We start from the raw sequence: 25,044 nt of genomic DNA on the forward strand, positions 1-25,044 counted from the left end.
AATTTCCAGGCCGAGAACCAGAGCTATGAGTTGACCCACCCCAACATCCACCCCATCTATGACCTGCTGGAGTAGGTGAAAGGGCCAATCCTGCAGTGTCAAAGCTGCAGGATCTCCATGACACAGGACAAGGACAGGATATCCAAGAGGAGCCCCAGGGAGGGCCCAGTGTCGACAGTGTAGCAGAGACCAGAGGCCTCGAACCAGACCACTGACTCATCGCAATGAACACACTTGCAAGTAAAGACGTATGGACCAAAGGGATACTGTGTGACTCACTGGGTCACACTGCAGCTTCCACGATGAGATTTTTCTTTTCTTTTAAATTTCATTTTGTTTTGTCTTTGGGGGGAGGATTCAAGGGCAGAGTGGAAATGCAAAGGGATGGGGAGAAGAGTAGGATCAAGATGCATGATGTAAAACCCACAAAGAATCAATAAAAAAGTTATTTAAAAATTAATTTCATTCTTTTATGTAGGAATGTTTTGTCTGCGCGCCTATCTCTGACTGCAGGTCAGAAGAGGAAGTTGGGTCCTCTGGAACTGGAGTTACAGATGGTTGCTGAGCTGCCATGTGGGCACTGGCAATCAATTTCTTCCTCTGGAAGAGCAATTAGTGCTTTCAAGCACAAAGCCATTGCTCCAGCCTTCCCCCCAAGGGGGAATAATAAATTCTTTCTCACGTACATCTACATCTAACATAACTACTTAAGAGTCAGAGAAGTTGAATTAGAAAGAATGAAGAGGGAAAGGTTGTGTAAAAAATTAAATTTACATTGATTTGTGTGTGCGTGCACACATGTATTCAAGTGCAGGAATGCACACGGCAGGGCTTGTGTGGAGGTCAGAGGATGACCTGGGGCAGCTGGTTCTCTCCTTCCACCGTGTGGGTCCCAGGAATGGAACCAGCTTGTCACGCTTGGCAGGAGAGTGTCTCTACCCGCTGAGCCACTCCTCCTGCTCCAGACCCTTTCTCGGGAGCCTCTCAAGGGTGCTCTCGGGCCTTTCAGAAGACAGGACGAGGGCAGTCTATGTGCTTCACAACAAACGGAAAGAAGGAGAGAAGCAGAGGATACTGCTTTCTCTTTAAAGTTAAATGGTCAAGAACTACAAATTAGCCAGGCAGCTGTAGCGCATGGCTTTAATCCCAGCCTTTTTTCGAGGCAGAGGCAGGCGGATCTGAGTCTGAGGCCAGTCTGATCTACAGAGAGAGTACCAGGACAGCCAGGCATACACAGAAAAACCTGTTTCAAAAAAAAAACAAAACAAACAAACAAAAAAAGGAATTACAAATTAAAAACAAAAGGAGATTTAAAAGTTTTGTTGTTGCAATTTTAGATATAAGTCTAGATTAAAAATAGTGGAAGAAAGTCAGTTGTGGTTATGCACACCTGTAATCAGCATTCTAGAGGCCGAGAGAAGGAGAGGAGACAGAAAGATAGATAAGAGAAAAAATATATATGTATGTGTGTGTACACACACACACACACACACACGGCTGGAGATGGCTCAGCAGTTAAGAGCACTGGCTGCTCTTCCAGAGGTCCTGAGTTAAATTCCCAGCAACTACGTGGTGGCTCACAACCATCTGTAATGAGATCTGGTGCCCTCTTCTGGTGTGCAGGCACAACACTGTATAGATTAAAGAAATAAATCTTATTCTATATAAAGTTACATACATCTTAAATTTATTCGTCGAGGGTTTCTACATGTACACAATATATTCCAATCCTATTCACCTCCTCCCACCTTCTAACTCCTCCTAGGTTCTCTTCATTCTCCTCTCACATCCTTTAAAAAAAAGGGGGGGGGGCAGTGGTGGCTCATGCCAGGTGAATCTTTGTGAGTTCAAGTCCAGCCTGGTCTACAAAGCGAGATTCAGAACAGGATACAAAGCTACACAGAGAAACCCTGTCTCGAGAAAAACAAACAAACAAAAAAAAAAACAAAAAGAACACAAACACTAAAACTCCATGTTCAAGCTGGGCAGTGGTGGCGCACACTTTTGATCCCAGCACTCGGGAGGCAGAGGCAGGTGGATCTCTGTGAGTTCCAGGAAAGGCACAAAGCAACACAGAGAAACCCTGTCTTGAAAAACTAAAAAGAAAAAAACAAACCCAAAAAACTCCATTAAAAACACCACCCGCCCCCCCCACCAAAAAAAAAAGAAAAAAGAAAGAAACAAAAACATGAGTCCAATTAGTGCTGCCTATATATGCATGGGTATGAGGCTATTCACAGTAGCACAGTCAACCTACTTAGGACAACATTCATTTAATTAAAAAAAAAAAAAAAAAGTCTGACTCTCCCTCCCCTAGAGCTCCTGGGCTAGGTGTGGGGGTTTGTGTGTTTCATGATAGAATGCTGACTGGCTTGATCTTGTCCTGGTCTTGTTTGGGCAACCGCAGTTGCTGAGTTCATGAGTGCAGAGGTCCTATCTGTCTAGAGACAGTTTTATACCAGTCTTCTCTGACTTCTGGCTCTTAAATCTTTCTGCCCTCTCCTTCAGATGTTCCTTGAGCCTTGTGGGACAGTGTGATACAGATATCCCATTTATGGCTGAACACTCTAAGAACTCATTTCTCTGCATCTTGACCAGTGTGAAGAGACACTCAATTTAAAAAATACAATTCTTGTTGCACATTCAGAAGTCCCCATTTGTATCCTAACCTGAGTTAACTTGATACAATACAGTCATTCTGGTAATAGCAAATGAGGTAGTCTAGCCAAAATCCCAACAAAGAACAGTCAATTACTGTCCTCCTAAGTAGTCAACTGAGTAACAGAATTTAAACTCTCACTCTTTGGGGTGCTAATTAAATTTCTCCTTCCGACTGGCCCCTGGAGGAAAGGTATTATTCATTAGCGGAAGTGGAGCAGCTGGCTCTCCCTTGGGTCTCTCCTCCCTTGGACTTTCCTCCTAAGAGGGAGATGACTAATTACTGACACCTAGACAGGAAGGCTACACCTTAGCTGTCTACTGTCTTCATTAGAAAGTGGAACACTATAAAATAAAGAACAATCAGACCACAACCCATAGAACCATGAAGGCTATATATATATAGCATGGAGGTCCCTAGGATGACTGTGGCTTATAATAAATTTCGGTTTTACTCAATTATTGAAAAAAAAAATAGCCAAACGAATGGAAACACATGAACTATGAACCAAAGGCTGAGGGGCCCCCAGCTGGATCAGGCCCTCTGAATAGGTGAGACAGTTGATTGGCTTGATCTGTCTGGGAGGCAACTAGGCAGTGGGACCGAGTCCTGTGCTCATTGCATGAGTTGGCTGTTTGAAACCTGGAGCTTATGCAGGGACGCTTGGCTCAATCTGGGAGGAGGGGACTGGACCTGCCTGGACTGAGTCTTCCAGGTTGATCTCAGTCCTCGGGGGAGACCCTGCTCTGGAGGAGGTGGGAATGGGTGGTGGGCTGGGGGTAAGGGAAGGGAGGGGGGAGAACAGGGGAACCCATGACTGATATGTAGAACTGAATGGTATTGTAAAATAAAATAAAAGGAAAAATAAATAAATAAATAAATAAAAAAGAAAGTGGAACACTAGACAACTGTCACTGAAATCTTTACTTGTCAACACAGAACAGTCATCCCTGTCAATAAATCATAGCACTGTGTTCAAGCACTCTCAACCCCACTACCGTACCGTTCCCTGCTTTCCAAGGACACTGAAACAGCAGTTTAGTGGTCATAAAAAGTCAAGTGTTGGGGGCTGTATGTTAGCAGTCACTAAAAACAATTATACTCTTCACCATGACCACCTTTTATGATTCCCCCTCACAATGCCCAGGATTTACTTTGGCTTTTGTCTCTAGTAAATGCAGATTCTAAAAACACTAGCTACTTGCCAAAGGTGAGTCTGTAGAGACGGTCATGCTTTAAATTTGTACAACTTGAGAAGAAGAAACTCAATTCATCAAGTTTTTTTGAGAAATGTTAGAGAAAACCACCCAAGGGTGACCTGAAGTAACAGAAAAGGAGTGCATGTGTGGACAGGTGCACATCTTCACGGCAGGGGCCAAACCATTCAGTAACCAACAGCACCTGTTGTAGAGGCCTGAGAAGAGCCAGCCCCGTCCACAGCAGGCTTACATACATTCTTCTTCCCAATAGAATAACTGTCTTAATTTTAAAAACCACGGAACACTGTTATTTATTTTTGAAATTTCTTAACTTTCATTAGGCAAGATCAGGGCATCACATTGGTTTGTTCATTTGTTTTGCCTTAATAAAATAGCATTGCAAGTATTCCACTCAATTTTCTCTAAAGGTTTATGTTCAAGGTTGTCATTAAATGTCATGTTTTGTGGTTATCATAAAATGTACATCATTTATATAACCACTTAAGTGTTTTCAGATTAATTTTGAACTTGTTTTTATGTTTCTTCTCCTAAAAAAAACATAGAATTACTCAAATACTTCCATTCTCATCCTAGCATTCTTTACTAACAGTTTACATGTTACTGGTTCACTGGGCTATGATGGGTAGGGCAGGTTTGTCTTTTTGTTCTACTAACTAGGTGATCAAGTTGTAGGGGTATCCATCACAACTACTGTACTACATCTGGAACACAATCATTCCAGAGCACAGTGACCCCTTCTTCTTTGAAGTGCTAGGGACTGAACCTAGGGATTTAAACACAGTAAGGACAAACTCTGGACACTGACTGACCTCACTCTACCCCCAATTCTTAACATGCAGGGGCAGTGATATCCTAAAAACATAACAGCTGTAGCAAAAGTCCAACGGGATCATCTGTAATCTCACCTCTACAGCACTCTGGTTACCTGTTTGTCTCCTGGACATGCCAGGAAGCAAGTGCTGGTCACCATGACCCAAACTACTGTCCCCATGCCTCAGCACCTGCTGAGGACCAGTCAATCAGTCTTGGGCACTCTGCCAGCATACTCTCTCCTAGCAGCCATCGCCTCATCCAGACCAATTCTGAAGGAATGTTTTCAAAGCAGGGGCACTGAACCACTGGGTCATGAGATTGACTTACTGAGCCATGACCCACATTGTTTTCTTAAGAAATAGGAACTGCTGGCCTGGAATGCAAATAAAGGTGTTGGAAACTTTTGTTTCGGTTTTGGATACACTTATAACCGGGTGGCAATGTAAAGTTTGTGACTTTAAGTTGCAGTTGAACAGGTAGGAATATACTTCTATAGAGTGAGTTCCATGGTGTAATGGTTAGCGCTCTGACTCAGAAACACACTACTGTAACCATGACCCTCAATTTCTAACCTCTACAGGTTTCACTTCCTTTAGCCCCAAGATAAATCATTTCCTTCTACTCTTTTCTCAGAGGCTGCTAATTTCCTTTTTCTGAGCCTTCTGAGAAACCTGGGATCCTAATCTAGTCGATTGCTATTGTGAACCTAATCAGTATCTTTGGGCCTTAGGGTTTGCGAGCTAGGTCTTCTCTGGCCACCTCTGCAGCTCCCTTTCCTTCTGCACACGGTACTTGGTTATCAAGCCCACCAGAACCTCCTCATCAGGAAGCTCTACTACAGGAGTATCATCAGCAAGCGTCTCCCTGCCTGTCCTGCCACTGTGCAACAAGTTGAACTATTATTTCAATCTAGAATTCCAGGGGTTCCCCCAATGCTCTAATTCCTAACAGCAGCTCAAAATATAAGCATTTAAACCTTGTAGACACAGCCATGACTATAATGTGCCATGACCCCTGAGACACCAAGGGCATTCAATCTCTTGATCACTGCTATCCTCCAGGTACCAAGATGAACATTAAGCATGCTCATGCAGCCTGTCTACTGGAAAGCACACCTGGCCATCTGACACCACCCCCACCAACACAAAGGAAGAGGCTGGCACACTGTCCTTCTAACGGACTGTTCTATGCCCTTATTCTCTATCTATCTAGTTCCTCTCTGTCACCTCCAAACTTTCTCTTCCTGAAACAGTTCTAAAGAGATTCTCTCCTGGTTCACTCTACCCCATGTAGCTTGTTCCAAGTCTATCTCTGAAATATTTTCGATTCTCAGGGAGTACACCTATTTATGGTCCCATCTACTTCCAGGGCAAAGGAGCACCTTGCTAGGGCAGTGCAGCAGCTGGGTACTGCATTGACCACGAAGACTAGAATAGTGCAGTCACCAGAAAAGAGCCTAGCCACTTAAAACTCCACTCCACTCCACCAAGTTTAATGCACTCATGGAAATGTGCGTCCTGCAGAAAACAGACCATAATACTTGATGAAGGGTATACAGGTTCTGGTTGAAAGCCCTGAAGAAAAGATTAGATAGAAATAAAAACTACATAGGCAATTGAGGAGAATTAGCTTCCTAACTTCAAAAAAGAAATCAACCAGCAAAACAAAACCTGTAGATCAGACTGACAGAATAGAACTGTATCAATGGGATGCAGCTGGGGGCTGGACAGATAGATGGCTCAGCGGTTAAGAGCACTGGCTGCTCTTCTAGAGGACCCGGGTTCAGTTCCCAGAACCCACATGGCAGCTCACAACAGTCTGTAACTCCAGTTCCTGGGGATCTGATACTCTCACACAGACATACATGTGGGCAAAACACCAATGCACATAAAATTTAAGAAAAATATTTAAAAAAAGAATACAACTGGAAACTACACACAAAACCAGCTAGAACTTCTGGACATTTTTAAGATTTATTTATTTAACATGTATACAGTGTTCTGCCTGCATGTATGCCTGCACACCAGAAGAAGGTACCAGATCTCATTATAGACGGTTGTGAGCTACCACGTGGGTGCTGGGAATTGAACTCAGGACCTCTGGAAGAGCAGCCAGTGCTCTTAACCTCTGAGCCATCTCTCCAGCCCCAGGCCTAACGTTCCTACAAAACTACAATTCTGTTTGCTCTCCCCTCAGTTACTGTATTCCCGTCAACCGTCACACCTAGTTTCAGCAGTTAGAGTCAGAAATGCTTCTGTAGCCAAGGCTAGTTCACAAGCCATCTACCTTTCTTCCACTTCTACTAGCTCTATTTTTATAGTTCCAAGTTTGGGAACATTTCATCCTTCTATAAACCTGGAAAGTCTTTGTAGAAGAAATAGGAACTGGCACTGTCTGCTAGTAGCTGGCTTGATAGGAAGAGGCCAGTCAGAAACCCAAAGGGTTTTTTGAGTGCTTGAGGTGGGAGTGGCACATGGAATAGGACAAGCCGCAGACCCCCAACAGGAACCAAGTTCTCCACTATGGATATAAGGTAGGGAGAGACAAAGGCTGATGATAAAGTAAGTAAGATGGGGTAATCTGGAGGAAGCAAGGGAAAAAATGCAAACCTTAGGAACCTCAATCTACATTTCTAGACAAATGAAGACTCCATTAATAAGGCAAAACGGTGAGTGGTCAATTTGACAGTATTTAAGTAACCTAGAAGACAGCTCTGGTATGTCCATGAGGGTGCTTAAGAGATTTAACGGAATGGAATACCCACCCTGCATGTGTGCAGCCCCATCTCATGGGCTGTGGTCCTGGGTGAGGAAAAGAGAAAAGGCAAAGCCACACTAGCACCACTACTCATCTCTCTGCTTCTTGACTACAGAGAACATGACCAGCTGTCTCACATTCTCTCATTCTCTCCCTCCCTCCCTCCCTCCCTCCCTCCCTCCCACAGAAGACTATGTCCTTAAACTGTGAGCCAGAACAAACCTTTCCTTCCTTAAGTTGCTTTTTGTCAGGTATTTGGTCACAGCAGTAATAAAAATAACCAATAAAACAGCCATCAAAATCAACTGCCAAAACAAAACTAAAAAACTAAAGCAAACAAAACAAACAAACAAAACCCCCAAAACTTTGAGTTTCCAAAACAATTACCAAAGTATTGCTTCTATTTTTTAAAATTCATGAATTTAAAAAAAAAAAAAAAAGCTAGGCATAGTGGCACACACTTTTATGCAGGGGTAGACAGATTTCTGTGAGTTCAAGGCCAGGCCAAGCAAGTTCTCGGACAGCAAGGGTTTCAGAGAGAACCTGTCCTAAAACACAAACATTTTATAGGGGCAGAAAGCAAACTCAGAGATAAAATGCAAGTAAATATGAATTAAGGAAAAAACCAAAAAGCAAAAGAACCCCCAAAACACCTGGCAGGAGGTGGTGGTGCACATTGTTGGTCCCAGCACCCGTGGGAGGCAGAGGCAGGTGGACCTCTGAGTTCACGAACAGCCTGGTCTACAGAGCGAGTTCTAGGACGGTCATGGCTACACAGAGAGACCCTGGGGTGGGGTGGGGTACAACAACAACAAACAAAACAAACACCCAAAACAAAGTCTTTCATAATGATTTAGGGGCTGGAGAGACTGCTCAGCAGTCAAGAACACTGACTGTTCTTCCAGAGGACCCGGGTTCTATTCTCAGCACCCACGTGGTACATAGACATACATGCAGGCAAAATACTCACACACATAAAAATAAATTTATCTTTACAAAAATCATGATAAATAAATAAATGTGTCTCCGGGCTGGGGAGACGACAGCTCATTCAGTAAAGCATGTGCCCTACAAGCATGAGGACCCAAGTTTTGCCCCCAGAGCCCATGTAAAAAGCAAGTGTGGTGGCATGATGTAGTCCCAATACTGGAGAGGCAAAGACAGGCTGATGGCCAGGGACCGCTGGCTAGTCTATTTGGCCAGCTCTATGAGAGTGAAAGAACCTGTCTCAAACAAACGACAAGGTGAATGGTGCCTAAGGCATGACAGCTGGGACTGGCCTCTGGGGTTTGTGTGCAGACAGGCATCTTCTAAAACAAGTTCTTTCCCTAGAATTTAATATTAAAAAGATATCAACCTGAGTTTCAAGTAAAAATGGAACAATTTTGGCAATTTCCACAGAGCCAACCAAAAAGCAACCCTCTATGACAATCATCATTCTCTATTTCTAGGAGTCCATTCACTGCACGATACAATACCAGTTAATGATAGCAAGATGGGAGAGGAAGCGGATGAAAAACACTGATGAATAAGGTTTGTAAAACATCCTGATTCCAGAAACATTTAATTAGAGGAAACAGAATAGTGGGAGAAGGTTTAGGATTTGAACTCAAGATTATGGTATGAGTCCTATGAGATGAAAGTTAAGTTCTACAGGCCTCAAAATCCTCAAAAATATGGCAATGTCATGTATAAAGCATAGTAACTACTGCATATCCAATACATGGCCATTCCATTCTAGTACAGTATTACCTGAATCAGCTAAGCTTTCCTCAAATCATGATCAATACAATTTGGGGGGTGGAGGGCTGTAGTCCAGGAACAGCTATCAAGCCAAGAGCAGTATCGGCATAAGACAGGCATTAAAGGAGCAGAGTTCAGGAAAAGATCCATACACAAGTGTGATCAACTGGTTTTTGGCAGAAGCACAAAGGCAAGTCAAAGGACAAAGTACAGTATTTTAAACACATGGTGCTCAAACAACTCGACTTTCACATTGACACACACATAGAAATAGTAAGAGACAGAGAAACCCGAGCTAGACCTAGTTGGTACCCAACTTAAAAGCACATGATCAATAACAGATCATAAACTTAATTATAAAATGAAAACTATAAAACAACTTTTTTTCTGTTGTTTTTGTTTTTGTAGACAAGGTTTCTCTGTATAACAGCCCTGGCTGTCCTGAACTCTCTCTGTAGACCAGGCTGGCCTCAAACTCAGAGATCCGCTTGCCTCTGTCTCCTGAATGCTGGGATTAAAGGCGTGCACCACCACCAGCCCAGAAAAGATTATTAAAAAAAAAAAATCCATTTGAATTTATCAAAATTAAGAATTGTGGGACCTGGGAGGTGGCTCAATTGGTAAAATGTGTACTCTGCAGGATTACGGACCTCAACACTCAGCATCCACATAAGAAAGTGGGTGTGGTGGATCACAGCTGCAACTTCAGCACTGTGGAAATAGAAATAGGTGGGCTCCCAGTTCAGCTAGAGCCCCTGCTGCAAAATATGAGATCGAGGGCAATCAAGGAAGACACTCCACATCAACTTCTGGTCCCCACCTGCACACCTGAACCACTCACATAGAGATACACACATGCACAGACAGAGAAACTGCTCTAAGACTCTCATTAAGGGAATGAAAATATAAGCTACGGACCGGCAGGGAAGTACATTCAAAACACTGTATGTGGAGTAACTGTAGAAACCAGCAAAGTAAAAAGGGACCATGGTAGGGGTGGGGGTGGGGGTCAGGAGCAACAGGGAAGGCACAAGTGATCCGAAGGGGGAAATGGCAAAAATGGGGGAGGGGAAGCACATGACTCTAAATGGGAGGTGGAGGGAGATCAATGCCGAAGGAGGGAGGTGGGTAAAATAAGGATGGCTCAAAAAGTCCTAAGAAGTCATAAGGAATCATACTATTAACTATCTACCCTAAAAATGCCTATAGTACATGTGAGTCAGTATAGAAATATACATACATAGTTTAAATGAAAATTCCCCACCTGTGCTGACAATGCTACTCCAAAGATTCACAGCTAACAAAACCCCAACACCAGGCACTTCAAAGCCCTCTTTTAAAGTTGTTAGTCAGAGTTGCCCCCTGGAGCTGGAAGGTCAGTCCTTATTGCTAAAGACACCATGTACTTCAGATACTGGGCCCAGAGGCCCCAAGCTGCATCTAACCTGAAAGCCTCCTCCCTGAGGACTATCTTTCATGGTATCAGAAGGCACCTTGCAAGCTTCCAGGAAGGGAAGTAACCAACAATCCTATCCAGCTACAAGGCCTTGAACCACAACTATCACCAGCATGGCACCATGACCCTAAGAGTGCAGTAGTGGCACATATTATTGGCAGTAGCCAACAGCTCTGTAAGTGGACTTAAGACCTGTTCAACAGGAGGGAAACCAAGCCTGGTACTGGTTAGTGAAGTCATGAATCTTGGAGGAAAACTTAAAACTACCACTCTACTAAGCCAGCAAAATTTCTCAGTATTATCCTTCTTTATGTGGGTTCTGGAGATTGAACTCAGGTTACCAGACTTGTGGCAAGTACTTTTACCTACTGAGCCATCTGGCTGGTCTTGTCACCTTGAGTTGAAGGTATACATATACACCAAGAGTCACCAAGGATACATTTTAAAAATATATACCTATGTCAGCATCCTCCTTTTAAAGGAGCTACACAGGAACTAATGGGTACTTTGGGAAAGTGACCACTATGACTCCTAACATGAGCACCATCGCCAGCACAGGATCTCATGAGGGCAGAGACACTAACAGTGTAAACTTTTTCCTGATTTTTTGCTACGCAGCCCTGGCTGTCCTTACACTCATGGGCATACTGCTTCCCAGGTGCTGGGGTTACAAGTGTGTGCTCAGCCTGAATAAATACTGCCTTTCCCCCTTTTTTCCCAAAGACGGCTCTCAGGCCCAGCGGTGGTGGTGGTGGTGGTTCACACCTTTAATCCCAGCACTTAGAAGGACAAGGCAGGTGGATCTCTTTGGGTTCGATGCCAGCCTGGTCTACAGAGCAAGCTCCAGGACAGCCAGGGCTACACAGAGAACCCCTGTCTCAAAAAATAAAACAAACAAAGACAGGGTTTCATGTAAGTCTCACCTCAAACTTGCTATGTAGTTGAAAGTGACCTTGAATGTTTAATTGTTCTGCCTCTAACTTCCAAATTCTGGGATATAGTCATTCACCATCATAGCAGATTCTGTATGATACTGGGGGCTGGAGCCCAGGGCATCATACTGCTTAGGCGAGTACTCTAGCAACTGAACTACATCCTTAACCCCAACTGTTTAACAGAAAACTCATGTGAGACATTGTTTTATTAGAGTTTGCAAAACACTTTCACATGAATCATCTCACTTGTTCCTGAGTTAAGCTGGGTTGACATCATCTTGTTCTTTTTCACACCCATTCCCAAACTTTAAAAATAGATGCTGGCAGAGGGTTAATAAGAAAAAGGAGGTGGGAGTTAAGGTATGGTTATTATTTGTGATAAATACAAGGCAGAGTAAGAAAAGCTGGCTCAAAAATTAAAACAAGAATATATTTAAGTGTGTCTCACATGACTGAATTACATAAATGAGGAATTTTAGAAACTGTCAGAGTTATTACATTAAAAGGGGGAAAGTGGTGCTGAGGGAGGCCAGGGAACTGATTCCCTCAAGACCCCTGAAATAGAATATTCATCTTTATTTACAAATAAAGCCAAGGTGGAAGACAAACTACAAAAAAAAAAAAAAAAAAAAAAAAAAAAAAAAAAAAAAAAAAATCTGGCAACGAGGAAGAAAAAATTTCTTAGATTTGGTCCAAAACTGGTGGGCAAGCTGAGATGTGAGTAGGCAGGGCAAAGAGCCCCTCCTCCAAAAAAAAAAAAAAAAAAAAAAAAGGTTTTCAAAAAAGGGGGTTGGCAAGGTAACTCAGATCTGTTTACTATTTGTACAGCCTATGAGCTAAAAGCAAGCATGCATGTTTTTCTATCTTTCAATGGCTGTGGGAGGGAACAGGGACAGACAGATGAGGATGGGACATGACAACGACTAGTTATTTTGTATCAGAAAATCAGATAAAATTCCAATTTCAAACCCATGATACAATTCATTGGGACACAACTACAGTCATCTGTCAATGTACTGCCTTCCTCTGCTTTTACATTATAAGGGCAAAGGAGAATAGTTGCAAGAAGAGGCATCTAGCCTGCAAAGCTTGAAATAATTCACTACCTGGCCTGCTGCAGAAAGTCAGACAATGCCTAGTAGAGATCATTATTATATCTGTTGCTTAAAAATCTTTCATTGAAGCCGGGCGGTGGTGGCGCACGCCTTTAATCCCAGCACTTGGGAGGCAGAGGCAGGCGGATCTCTGTGCGTTCAAGGCCAGCCTGGGCTACCAAGTGAGCTCTAGGAAAGGCGCAAAGCTACACAGAGAAACCCTGTCTCGGAGAAGAAAAAAAAAAAATCTTTCATTGACTTCCCACTGTTTCTAGGGAAAGTCTAACTTAACAGGGTCTATAAAGCTGACTGCTAGCAGATAACTCAGCTCTACCTTCCTTCCCACTCACAGTTTGCTCATCTACGCCCTTGTCCACTAGTGGAACCACACTGTACTTTCTTTTTTTTTTTTTTTTTTTTTTTTTTTTGGTTTTTCAAGACAGGGTTTCTCTGTGTAGCTTTGCGCCTGTCCTGGAACTCACTTGGTAGCCCAGGCTGGCCTCGAACTCACAGAGATCCACCTGGCTCTGCCTCCCGAGTGCTGGGATTAAAGGCGTGCGCCACCACCGCCCGGCCACACTGTACTTTCTTGAGAGACACTCCTCCACCCCTAGGCTCTGACTGTTTCTCTCAAGGATTTCCCTCGCCTAGCGATTGCATACTAGTTACATGCTTGGTACATGGATAGAGAACACAAACATTTAACCAACATTTGTTTGAGTAAACACATGGCACTTTAAACCCACAGACTGCCCCTGCAACCAACAGTGCAGTGTGTCCAGCCCTTGAGTGAATTAAGTCCTGATGGATAGTTGACAAAGCCTGGACTCTTCCCCCAGAAACATGTCCACAATTTCAGGGACAGCTCCCAAAAAGCCTCTACGGTCGAGTTGGCAATGTTCAACTGACACTGAAGACAGAGGAAAAAATTCTACCCATGGATCAGTTTGGCTGAATTGGCTCTCAGAGAAAACACATCCTATTAAGATTCCCGGAAAATCTGTTTCTTAACCTATATGCTTGGGTGATTTTTTTTTTTTTCTAGAGAAGTTTTCCTGTAATGTAAATTTTAGACTATGCTGGCAGATTGAATTTTGTTGGCCTTCTCTCTCTGGTGCATTCTTAATGATGATTTGATTTGAATCTTTGCCCACCATGCAAATAGCAGCACTAGGCATTCCTATTCCCATCCAGGATCGTAAGGACCAGAGCAGTTCTCTAAATCACACATAAGGAAACTCACAAAATCCACCTGCCTCTATCTCCAGAGTGCAGGATTAAAGGCATGCACCACCACACCTGGCACTGCTGTGGGGCGTTTACCCACCAACCCCACTGCTCCCCAGGGTTTTCTTGAGTGTGAGCAGCAGGAAATATTAGAAAGAAAGATTTACTGCGGAGATAAACAGATAGAAAATAAAGGATAGCCTGGAGGGGGCCTGGAACCTTTTCCAACGGGCCCTGACTGTCTCTGCCCCAGGGTATTTATAGAGACGCCAAGGAGGTGGAGCAAAAAAGACCTCCTCCCCCAGCACAGCCAAGTGCAGACCATCTCAGACACTTGCAATCAGGCCCGGGTCCTAATCATCCTCTATGCGGACCTGCTGGGTAAAGCCATGAGGAACCCGAGAACGGGCTCCCACACACTGCTGGGTATATCTTAATTCAGTCACTTATAAAAACTATGACCAACAAAGAGCACCTATAGTTTAATCTCTTTACAGTAGGTTTCATATGTGATTTAGATCTTGAAAAAAGTCAGGGTGCTGGAGAGATGGCTCAGGGGTTAAGAGCAGTGGCTGTTCTTCCAAAGGTCCCAGCAACCACATGGTGGCTCACAACCATCTATAATAGAAAATCTGATATCAGCAGTCAAGGTTGGGGCAGTTCTTTGCCCAGCAGGCCATTTGTGCCAAGAAGACAAACTTCCAAACGGAGTGTCTTAGAAACCCAACATTCTCTCAGGAGTAGATTGGTGCTGCCAGGAGCAATCCTGTCTCCTGTCAACAGAATTCTAAGTTATTAAAACATTTAAATGCCATATTCTCCAGGTCTATGAAGTGTTACTTACCTATCCATCTGACCTATGTTTCTGTAAATCCGGAAAACCTAACTAACGTAACTATAGATATGACAATCATGGGTGACTATTAATCTGTAATTCTTTTTTTTTTTAAGTTTTATTAATGAATTATTTTTATTTTATGTGCATTGGTATTTTTCCTGCATGTATGTCTGTAGGAGGGTGTTGGATCTCCTGGAAGTGGAGTTACAGACAGTTGTGAGATACCATGTGGGTGCTAGAAATTGAACCTGGGTCCTCTGGAAAAGCAGTCAGTGCTATTAACCCCTGAGTCATCTCTCCAGCCCCAATCTGTAATTCTTATCTACCTAAATAACCTAAGGACTAAGGCTTCACATATCAAGATAAACAGTCTGTAAACAGATGTACAGTATAAGGACAATGGCCTCAAAATTGTGACAATACACAATATATCTTAAAAAGAGGTAGAAATGTATAGTGCAATATGATAACAATATCCTTAATATGTATCAATATACAAAATATCCTAAACAGAGGTAAAACATACATACAGTATGATGAATATAATTTTACATTTGTATCAATATACAAAGTATTTCAAATAGGAGTAGGAACATGTGTACAATATGACAATTATAGTTTTGAATTTGTATCAATATACAAATTATCTTAAATAGGAATAAAAAAGTTTATATTTGTATCAATATACAAGAATCCATATCAGTGCAAATTATCTAAGGCTGATAATTTGCTAAATTAGTTTACTAGTAGATACAACAATCTACCTTAATATCCTATACCTACTATTCTCCTTTTTTTCTTTTCTTAAAGAGAATCCTGATCTAAATTTTATTGCTCCACCCCCAAGCCTATAACAACTTATCCATAACCCTGAGAAAAATGAAACCTTCGGGAGAGGGAGCATTGTTTTCTTAAAATTGCTTCTTGCTGTTTAGGGGGCGACAGTATCTTTTGGGGTCCTGTAAGAAAGCTAAATAGTTATGTCTCAATAAGACTAGCCAGTCTCAGAGAAATGGGTAAGGTTATCCGAGGTTCTGGCTAGAAGTGTAGTGTGATGGACCATCTCATCTCGGAACTGTCCTGAAGAGTTTGCAGTCCAAAGCTGATCATTGAGTGGTATTTTTAGGTTCAATGGCATCATTATGGACCGGGCAGAGTCGTTGTTGTTGTGGGGCCCCATCTTGCTTCTGGAGACTTCAGAGATTGTTATTGGCAAGACTTGTATTTCACTGTGGAAAACCTGGACATTATTAATATCAAAATGGAAAGATTAGATTTTAGGATGATGCAAGGAAGGAGTCCCAGAAATCAAGGAAAAGCATGGAAAGAAATAGAATCTTGACAACATTGGTCCCTAGATTATTGGTATACATGCATAGCACTCACACATAAAATGTAAGTGAACAAAGTTTAAAAAAACCAGACAAATAGGAGCTAACATAACAAGACAGGGCTCAGCAGGTAAAGGTGCCTGTGCCAAGCCAATTGACCCTAGTTCCATCACTGCGACCCACAGGATGGAAGGAAAGAAACTGACTTCCTTAGGTTTTCCTTTGACCTCTACAAGCACACCATAGTGACTGCAGGTACGTACACACACACACACACACACACACACACACACACACACACTCCTGCTAGCCAGGCAATGGTGGCACATGCCTTTAATCCCAGCACTCAGAGGCAGGCGGATCTCTATGAGTTCAAGGCCAGCCTGGTCTACAGAGCAAGATCCAGTACAGGCACCAAAACTACACAGAGAAAGCCTGTCTCAAAAAAACCAAAAAGGAGCCAGGCGGTGGTGGCGCACGCCTTTAATCCCAGCACTCGGGAGGCAGAGGCAGGCGGATCTCTGTGAGGCCAGCCTAGTCTCCAAAAAGGGAGTTCCAGGAAAGGCACAAAGCTACACAGAGAAACTCTGTCTTGAAAAACCAAAAAAAAAAAAAAAAGAAAAAAGAAAAAGAAATCCTTCGAGCACTTTAGCAAATGTCAAGAGTTAACATGATACTCCATAATGCTTCTCATTCTCACAATCACGACCAAATTTGGTTTTCATTTAGTGAACTAGGTTAACAATCCACTTATGGACAATATTAGAAGTCAACAGTTCATTATTTTGGACCTTCAATTAAGAAAAACATTGTACAGTAATGACTTCCTCGACCACAACAGGTAGAGGCAGCTGGTTTTCATTCTGTGATACAGCTGCTATTTTTATTTACATAGCTCCCTCAACTTTCAGTGAGGCTTGTATTTATAAAAACCATGCTTTAAAGTATACCAACTGTATGCTGCCACTAGCAATTTTATTTAATCATTGGAAACTTCACTGTTACCAAGTACAAAGAAAACAATACATCCAAAAATGTATCACAAGAGGCCAAGGAAGGTGTATACAGAGATTTCCTTTTGCAACTCACAGCTTACTGCTCAGCATGAATGACTTTCCAAAGTTCCTCTGAGGCCCTGCAGCTTGCGCTCGCTCGCCTTCCCAACTTCATTTCTTACTCTCACTTCATTATGCCTTACCACCCCCAGCTTCCTTCCGTTCTTAATCATGCCAAGATCTTTCTTGCCTCACTAAATCCTTCTTGGCTCTTAGAATAAATACTAGGGAACCTCTCCTAGGCGGCTCTTACACATATCCTTGCCAATTGTACGTACAATGCACCCACTTTTGATTTAACCTTATACAAGGGAGAATAGCAAGATCCTAGCATATTACAGTCCCAAGCCATCAAAAGTGTGGTCTCTGGACTTCTGGAACCATCTCCAGGACTCGTAAGGTAGAAACATCACCAAGTCAGCCACTGCATTATTTTCACATTTGTACAAAAGATGCAAACGCAGTGGTGATGCCTGTGTGGGTATCCCTCAGCAGACACCAAGACAAAAGGTACAAGCCAGGTGGTGACTCACTTAATTCTCTATCGCCACATTCTCACAAAGGGAAAAGGGGCCACTTTCACTCACCAATGTCCTTTGAGAACACAGTCAGAGTGACTAAGTTTCCCGAGTCTTGCCCCTTGTGCATCTTTTTAGTATTCTCCAAGAGGACCAAGAAGATGGCTCAACAGGTAAAGGTGTTGCTGAAGACTCATGAGAAAGTGGAAGGAGCTAAGAGACTCTTGAAAGTTGTCCTTTTGACTCTGACACATGAGCCACAGCAGTTGCATTGCCACACACAGTAATAATAATAATAATAATAATAATAATAATAATAACTCTGCATAATGAAACAGTATCCGAATAAGCACTTCTGCTACACACAGAGAAATACGACTGTCTCCACGACAAGTATGGGGTAACTGAGAGACGTCTGCACCAGCCACTTTATCACATCTTTTTTACTCGGAACAACAATCATTAGTTCAAATTCAGCAGTTTTTTTTTTTTTTTTTTTTTTTTTTAAGACATTAAGGAAACAAGATCTTAGCTGGACATACCAGTAATTCATGTAATTTTGGTACTTGGAGGAGGAGGCAGAAAAGTTGACTCAAAGTTGCAGGCTAGCCTGCACTGAGACCCTATTTCCCTACTGCCCTCCCACCCAAAAGGGTGGGAAAAGGAGTTCACCAAGGCAAGTAAAAACTGGGAGTGCAATGTCAAAATTCCAACTGTTAAGGAAGAAACCAGAATTCTGAAAAGACTTCCCAACCCCCTTTTAGTAGTACTGAGAATTAACATAGGGTCTAGAATATGCAAGGCAGATGCTCTACCAATGTTCCTGGCCAGTTTTTATTACAGAGTTACGAGGGCCAGCCTTAAACTTTGATCCTCCTCCCATAGATTCTCAAGTAGCTGGGATTATGGGCCTGTACCATCAGTCCCAGCCTGGAAAAGTGTTAAAAAAATTGTCTATGTATATGGGTGTTTTGCCTGCATGAATACTTGTATATTACATGTGTATACTGTCCAAGGAGGCCATAGGAAGGCACTGAATCCCCTTGGGACTAGGGTTATAGCCTGTTGTGAGCTGCACGTGGGAGCCGGAGTCCCGGTCAGTGTTTTTTTCTTTTTTTCTCCCCACTTTGGTTTTTTTGAGATAGGGTTTCTCTGTGTAGTTTTGGTGCCTATACTGGAACTTGCTCTGTAGACCAGGCTGGCCTTGAACTCAGAGATCCTCCTGGCTCTGCCTCCCAAGTGCTGGGATTAAAGGCATGCACCACCACCGCCCAGCCCCGGGTCAGTGTTCTTAAGCACTGAGTCATCTCTCCAGACCCTGGAAAAGCTTTTAACAGCACTTTAATATTTAAGATTTCTCTTCGGTTAGTGAAAGTATTAGCAAATGTAATTTTTAAAGTATCTGCATATTAACTATGGCAACACAAGGAAGACCTGTGTAACAGTGGACCAATGATCCAAGTTCCACAGCACAGTAGGGTATAAGAGCTACTTAAGAATATAAAGCAGAACAATGTGGTTTAATGCAAAGGGAACAGGGCAAACTCAACAATCAAGACTGCAGACTGCACACAGTACCAACCTAAGACTAACCACTGACAGAAGCCAGTGAGATGGCTTAAGGTATGAAGATGCTTTCTGTCAAACTTATCTCAGGATCCACACAGCAGAAAGAGAAAACCAACTTCCATAAGTTATCCTCTAACCTCCAATGTATCCCATGTGCACGATCTCAAAGAAATATAATAGTAAAAGACACTGTTGGCTACTACTTACAGAGGTTTAGTACATACCAAAGATACACTACCATCTCAAAGAGCTATTAAAAAAAATCACCCCTTTTCAACTATTCATCTGCTAAAGGCTGATTTTTCACCTCATACTGAATGAAATCAGGAGCAGATGAAAACCCAGTTAAAAAAACAAAAGCAAAACAATGTCTAAAAGATTCTTTCACAGGGCCTGGATAGATGCTCAGTGGTTGAGAGCACTGGGTGCTCTTGCAGAGGACCCCAAGTTCATTTCCAAGCACCCACACAGTAGCTCATAATCATCTGAAAACTCTAGACCCAAAGGACTGCCCTCTTCTTGTCTTAAAAACACCTGTATGCACGCATGTAAAACACTCATACACAAATCTTAAAAAAAAAAAAAAAATTCTTTCAAATCTGAAAAGTACCCTACCAAAATCTAGCTGATTTATGAGCAGAAATTGACAGATTAGTCCTACACACAAGTGGCTAAAAACAGGCAAAACAATCTTGAAAAAACTAAAAACCTCAGATTCCTATGTCACTATTGACTATGACACCACAGTAACGTGAGGGAGACTGCGGGCTGATGTGAGGACAAACAGAGCGGCAGAAGGAAGATCTCAAGACAAGCCCTGAAATCCATGCACATTCATTTTCCACTGAGGAATTCAATGAGGAACCAACAGCCTTCTAACAGGCTGAGACAAGTTGTACCCTTTGCTCACACCACACATATCAACCTCTAGCGGGTCCTATAAACCTAAATGCAGGAGCTGAGTATAAATGTTCAGACTGTCTACTGTGAGGTCCCTGGATAGTACACCGAAAGAAAAAGTGCAAAAGTCAACAGTTCAACTGGACCTCAAGCAAGGCCCTGGACTCAATTCTGAACACCAAGGCAAGAAAAGTGGAAACACAATTTCACCACCATAGATGGAAGAATTGTTTATAAATCATATATACTCTTGAAGCCTGCTAAGGTGGCTAAAAGCCAAGCAAAGAGTGGGTAAGCATGGAGACAGATTCCGAGCCTCGTACACTGTTGCTAGGAATGTATAAAGTGAGAGGTTGAGGAAAAGTTTGACAGTTCCTCAAAGTGTCAAATAGGGATACAACATGTCTCAGCCATTTCATTCCCAAGAACAACCAAGAGAAATGAAAACACAGGAATGTTTTACAGGAATGTTTATAACACCATTATTTGTAACAGCCAAGAAATAGAAACAATTCATTTATCTAACAGGACAATGTGGTAAACTCACATTAATGAAATATTATTCAGCTACAAACAGGAGCAAGGTATTGTTATATATGCAATATGGATGAAGCTTGGAAATAGGCTAAATGAAAGATGTCAGTCACAAAGTACCATATGTATATTATGCCATTTACATGAAATGTCCAGAGTAAATAAATAAAAACAGAAGGCAAATTAGGGGTTGCCAGGGGCTGAGTAGTGAGAACTGCTGTGAGCACATGATTTTTTGGCACCTATGGACATTTAAAACTTGGCCATCAAAACTGGATCCCCAGAACTCATGCGGTGGGAGGAAGAACAGCTCCCCCAAGCTGTCCTCTAACCCCCACAAGCCTCATGGAGCACGCTCTCCCAACAAATTAATGACCTAGTAAGTGCTCGCTTCAGCAGCATGTGTACTAAAACCGGAACCATACAGAGAAGACTAGAATGGCTCCTGCACAAGGATGACAGACACACACATTTATGAAGTGTCCCATATTAAAGTTACAACATAACATTTGGCCGTACAAAGACATATTCACAAGTGTGAGCTCTGCTTATTCTCTTATACAGAACAACAAATAGGACCGATGAAGCTTCACAAAAGTGGCCCTTATCAGACACAGCACATGCTACTAAGCACACATCAATTTTACACACTGCTAGGTTTTATACATGGCAAGTAGTGTTTAAATCACAATTTCTTTAAAAAAAAAAAAAAAACACGCACTAAAGTGTGTGTGTGATTGTGTGTTTTGTTTGCACAGAGCCCAGAGAAGAGATGTTAAGTGTTCTCTTCCACCACTTCTCCACTTCCAGACAGACAGACAGAGGCTCTCACTGAAACTGGAGCTGTTTTTTAGATAGGCAGGTGGACAGCAAGCTCCAGCTAGCTATCCTCCTGTCTCTGTCCCCACAAGCTCACTGCCTTGCCCAACTTTTCACATGGGCTCTAGGATTTGAACTCAGGCTCTCGGAGCTGCACAGAAAGCACCCTTACTTGCCCAGTTACTATCTTCCCAGCCCTCACCACAATTCCTTAACAGATGATGTCAGAAAAAAGGACAAGATAATGTAACGGGACAGAATCCAATGCAATTGTGTTCTATTGGGAACTATCAAACATGTCATGATACCTTTCCCTGTAAGAATCCAACAGTACCAGACACGTTCTGACAAGGAATTCATCTACTCTCAGTGAACTGCCATTCACCAAACCAGTCACTTCATTTTAGTTTATAAACTTCCACATTCCTGTGATCCCATTCCCAGGATTACACATGGCAAGTAAGTTCTTGGAAAGATGGTCTAATGACAAACCAGATTACCAAACACTCTGGAAGAATTCCAGAGAAAGACTGCCGGATTGAAGACAGTTTACTCTGACAGTTTTGATTGGCTCCTCACTGTTAAGGACTCCTCAGCTGTAGGAGCAACAATGCACCATGAGGAAGCTGCTACATATGGCAACCACCAAAATGAACACAAAGGACCTCCCTAAAAGCTAGACTGGATTACAGGTGCCACGGAGGTAACATGTTCTCAAAAACGTCCCTATTGCAAACACCAGGAAAAGACTGGAGGAGACAAGTTGCACAAATTTCCCTTTAGGTAGGTTTATCAATGTTTCAACAAATAAAACTTTGAAAGCCTAATAATAAAACAATCACATTTCAGTTTTTGCTGAAGGCAAACATAAAAGTTTGTGGCATGATTATGTAACAATGCCAAGCAGTCTAGTCAAGAGAGCATTATAAAAGGCATGGCTTCTAGACGAGCCTATTTCAATGTTTTATCATCAATCAATACATCTGCTTAGAAACACAAACACACATACACACACACACACACACACACAAAATCTAGAAACACTGAAATTTCTATAATCTGGCACCAAACACATTTCTAAGTTCTGAGAAGTCTGAATGGTGGGCAATTCCCGGAAAAGTGGCTAGCAAGTGCAATCGTGCTGGCAAAAGGCCAATCCGACTCCGCTGCAAGAATTCAGAAACCACAAAATATTCCCTTTCATATGAAAGCAAACTAGAGTCAAATGCAGCACTGAAAGAAACACAGCCTCTCCAAAGTATCTTTTACTTCAATTACTGCACTTGAAAACAACTATTGAGAAAAGGAAAGGATATGGAAATACGACACAGAGGACATTGAAAATAAATAGGTCTACAGTTCCGTGTTCCTCCGCAGGCTAGCACTGCATTAACAAACGGCAGTAAATGTTTGTGAAGAAAAGGCTAAGGACACACCTATCCCAGGCCTGGTGTGGCTTTCACAGGAAGACCAGTCTGGGCTACAAAGTGAGGACAGGACCACCTCGGTTACATAAGACTGTCTGAAAGCAGAATGACTTTCTATTGGACATAAGTTCTTTAGCAAAGGAGACAAAACACTAAACTTATTTAATAAGCCCATTGCCATTTCAAACATTTCAAGGGGAGAATAAAATCCAGACCTTTAGAACATCCTCGGGTTGAAAACAGGTAGCCCAGCTACCTGTGACTTACGCCTTGCTCATTCAGGACTGCTATCTTCAACGAGTTAGCACTCTGTATATTCTGAGTTAGCACTCTGTATATTTATCTGATTAGAGGGTGCTCAATCAAGAGCCAGGTTATGTCACGGTCCGTTCTCCAAATTCGGAGGGAATTCAGGAAACAAGCAACAGTACGGTGATCCAGACAACCAACCATGTTAGATCAGGAGTTCCATATTGGTGTTTAGTAAATTGTCTCAGAGACATGGAAACCTCAATTTTGCACGTGTTGACTCTCTTCCCCACCGCATTTAGTACTGTCCCGTGCAGGAGTTAGTTACCTTTCCACTCTAGGCACCCCCATCTCACAGACTCTAATCTTCCACTCCCTCCCTAAGGGTTCTCTCCAACTCTTAAGGGAGAGATGGTGAAAGGATGAGTAAGCAGGCCGCGACTTATCTTGGTCAAAGAGCACAGACCCTGGCACCGGCAGCGGAAAGCTGGGGTGAGAAAGCAGACTGGAAAGCCTAACGGGGAGTGCGTCCAGCGGGGAAGGCTTCCCTCTGGCAGACGCTGCCACCTCGTTCCTGAATCGGACTCCAACCTACCCCACCGCCCGCTTCACCACTCCCGGGCGGTCCCCCTGTGCCAAGTGCATTTTCTGGAGACAGTTCCATCTTTCCAACAGTAATAAAGATGTACGTGATATACCCAGGTTCCGGTCGGTCAAAGACAATAAAACCTCACCCTGCAGCATGGTTAAGTTCGAATGTCCTGTTTCACAAGATGGACCGAATACTGCCCGTCTCGACACCACGATCACTCCCCACCCCGCCCAGGGCCCACCTCTATTCGGCAAAAAGGTGACGGCTAGGAGCAACTTCAAATGTATGTCAATCGCTTGGTGGTGGTGGTGCTGGGGGAACAAAAGGACTTCTGAAGCACTTGAACAGCCTGGTTCCGAGTGCCTGGCCTTGTTTTTTCCCCCAAAGAAAAATAGGACACCGAGAGTTCGGAGATGTCTTTCTCGCCTTTCCTACGCCGGCCGCCAGCAGCTACCCAGCGGGCTTCCGAGGGGCTCGGTATAGCTTTTTTTCGAGGCGCCAACTTGCCCTCCTCGGTGGCCAAACGTCTGGGAAGTTCCCCCGTTTTCTTTAAAAGGTCTAAGTTCTCTACGGATGAGGGACGCCAAGGAGCGGTTTCCTTTGTTGAAATGCCCGAGATCAGTTGAATTGGGGAGGGAGCAGGTGGGGAAAGACTGCTCATAGAAGGCGGGACAGATGCGGGGGACCCGACCAGGCGGCTCCGGGCTGCCTCGAGGCCTGCGGCCCCCGCCACCTGTCCGTGTCCGCCGCGCCTGGGGACGGGGGAAGGCGCCGCCACCTCCACTCAAAATGGAGGTTACGAAACGCGCGCCGCCCGCCCGCCCGCCCGCCACATGGCCGGGCCGCGTCCCGACGTTCAGACCCCGGCACCGCAAGGGCCAGCCACTCACCCACAGACCGGTAGCCCAGGATGGCGATCTTCCGGGACTTGGACTGCGGCATCTTGGCGGCCTGCTCAGCCCCGGCCCAACCACATCAACCGCGGCGGCGGCGGCGGCGGCTCCTCCGGCTCAGACTCTCGGCGGCGGGCGCGCCGGGGGAACGCGGCATACAGAGCGCGGCGGCGGGCGCGGCTGCCTCTCGCTGGCTCGTCCCTAGCTCGCTCAACCGCCCGGAACCGACCGCGCGGGCCCTCCCCCCACAACACACCCACGTGACCGCGCGCGGCCGCGGCGTCAGCGCCGCCTCCCGCCTCCTCCCGCCGCTGCCGCCGCCGCCGCCGCCTCCCGGCCCGGAACGCGCGGGGGAGCGCCGGGGGATCGTTTTACTTTAAAGGGAAAAAGCGGAGACGCCCCAAGGCCCCCGGAA

General features: G+C 43.8%; 1 protein-coding gene and 1 non-coding gene across 2 annotated transcripts in view; one reads left to right on the forward strand and one right to left on the reverse strand.

Moving 5' to 3' along the window:
* Positions 1–24,897, reverse strand: part of Rheb (Ras homolog, mTORC1 binding) — a 47,230-nt gene extending 22,333 nt beyond the window's left edge. Inside the window, exon 1 of the mRNA XM_042273221.2 lies at positions 24,627–24,897. Coding sequence (XP_042129155.1) covers positions 24,627–24,678 — 52 coding nt within the window. The 5' untranslated portion in view covers positions 24,679–24,897. The remainder of the gene's footprint in view (positions 1–24,626) is intronic.
* LOC121828391 (U6 spliceosomal RNA) lies at positions 21,033–21,143 on the forward strand. Its single transcript, XR_006070875.2, has one exon. It is a non-coding gene; the product is annotated as a U6 spliceosomal RNA (small nuclear RNA).
* Positions 24,898–25,044: the final 147 nt, after the last annotated feature.

The sequence above is a fragment of the Peromyscus maniculatus genome, chromosome 3 (genome assembly GCF_049852395.1).
Source record: "Peromyscus maniculatus bairdii isolate BWxNUB_F1_BW_parent chromosome 3, HU_Pman_BW_mat_3.1, whole genome shotgun sequence".
NCBI classification, from domain to species: domain Eukaryota; kingdom Metazoa; phylum Chordata; class Mammalia; order Rodentia; family Cricetidae; genus Peromyscus; species Peromyscus maniculatus.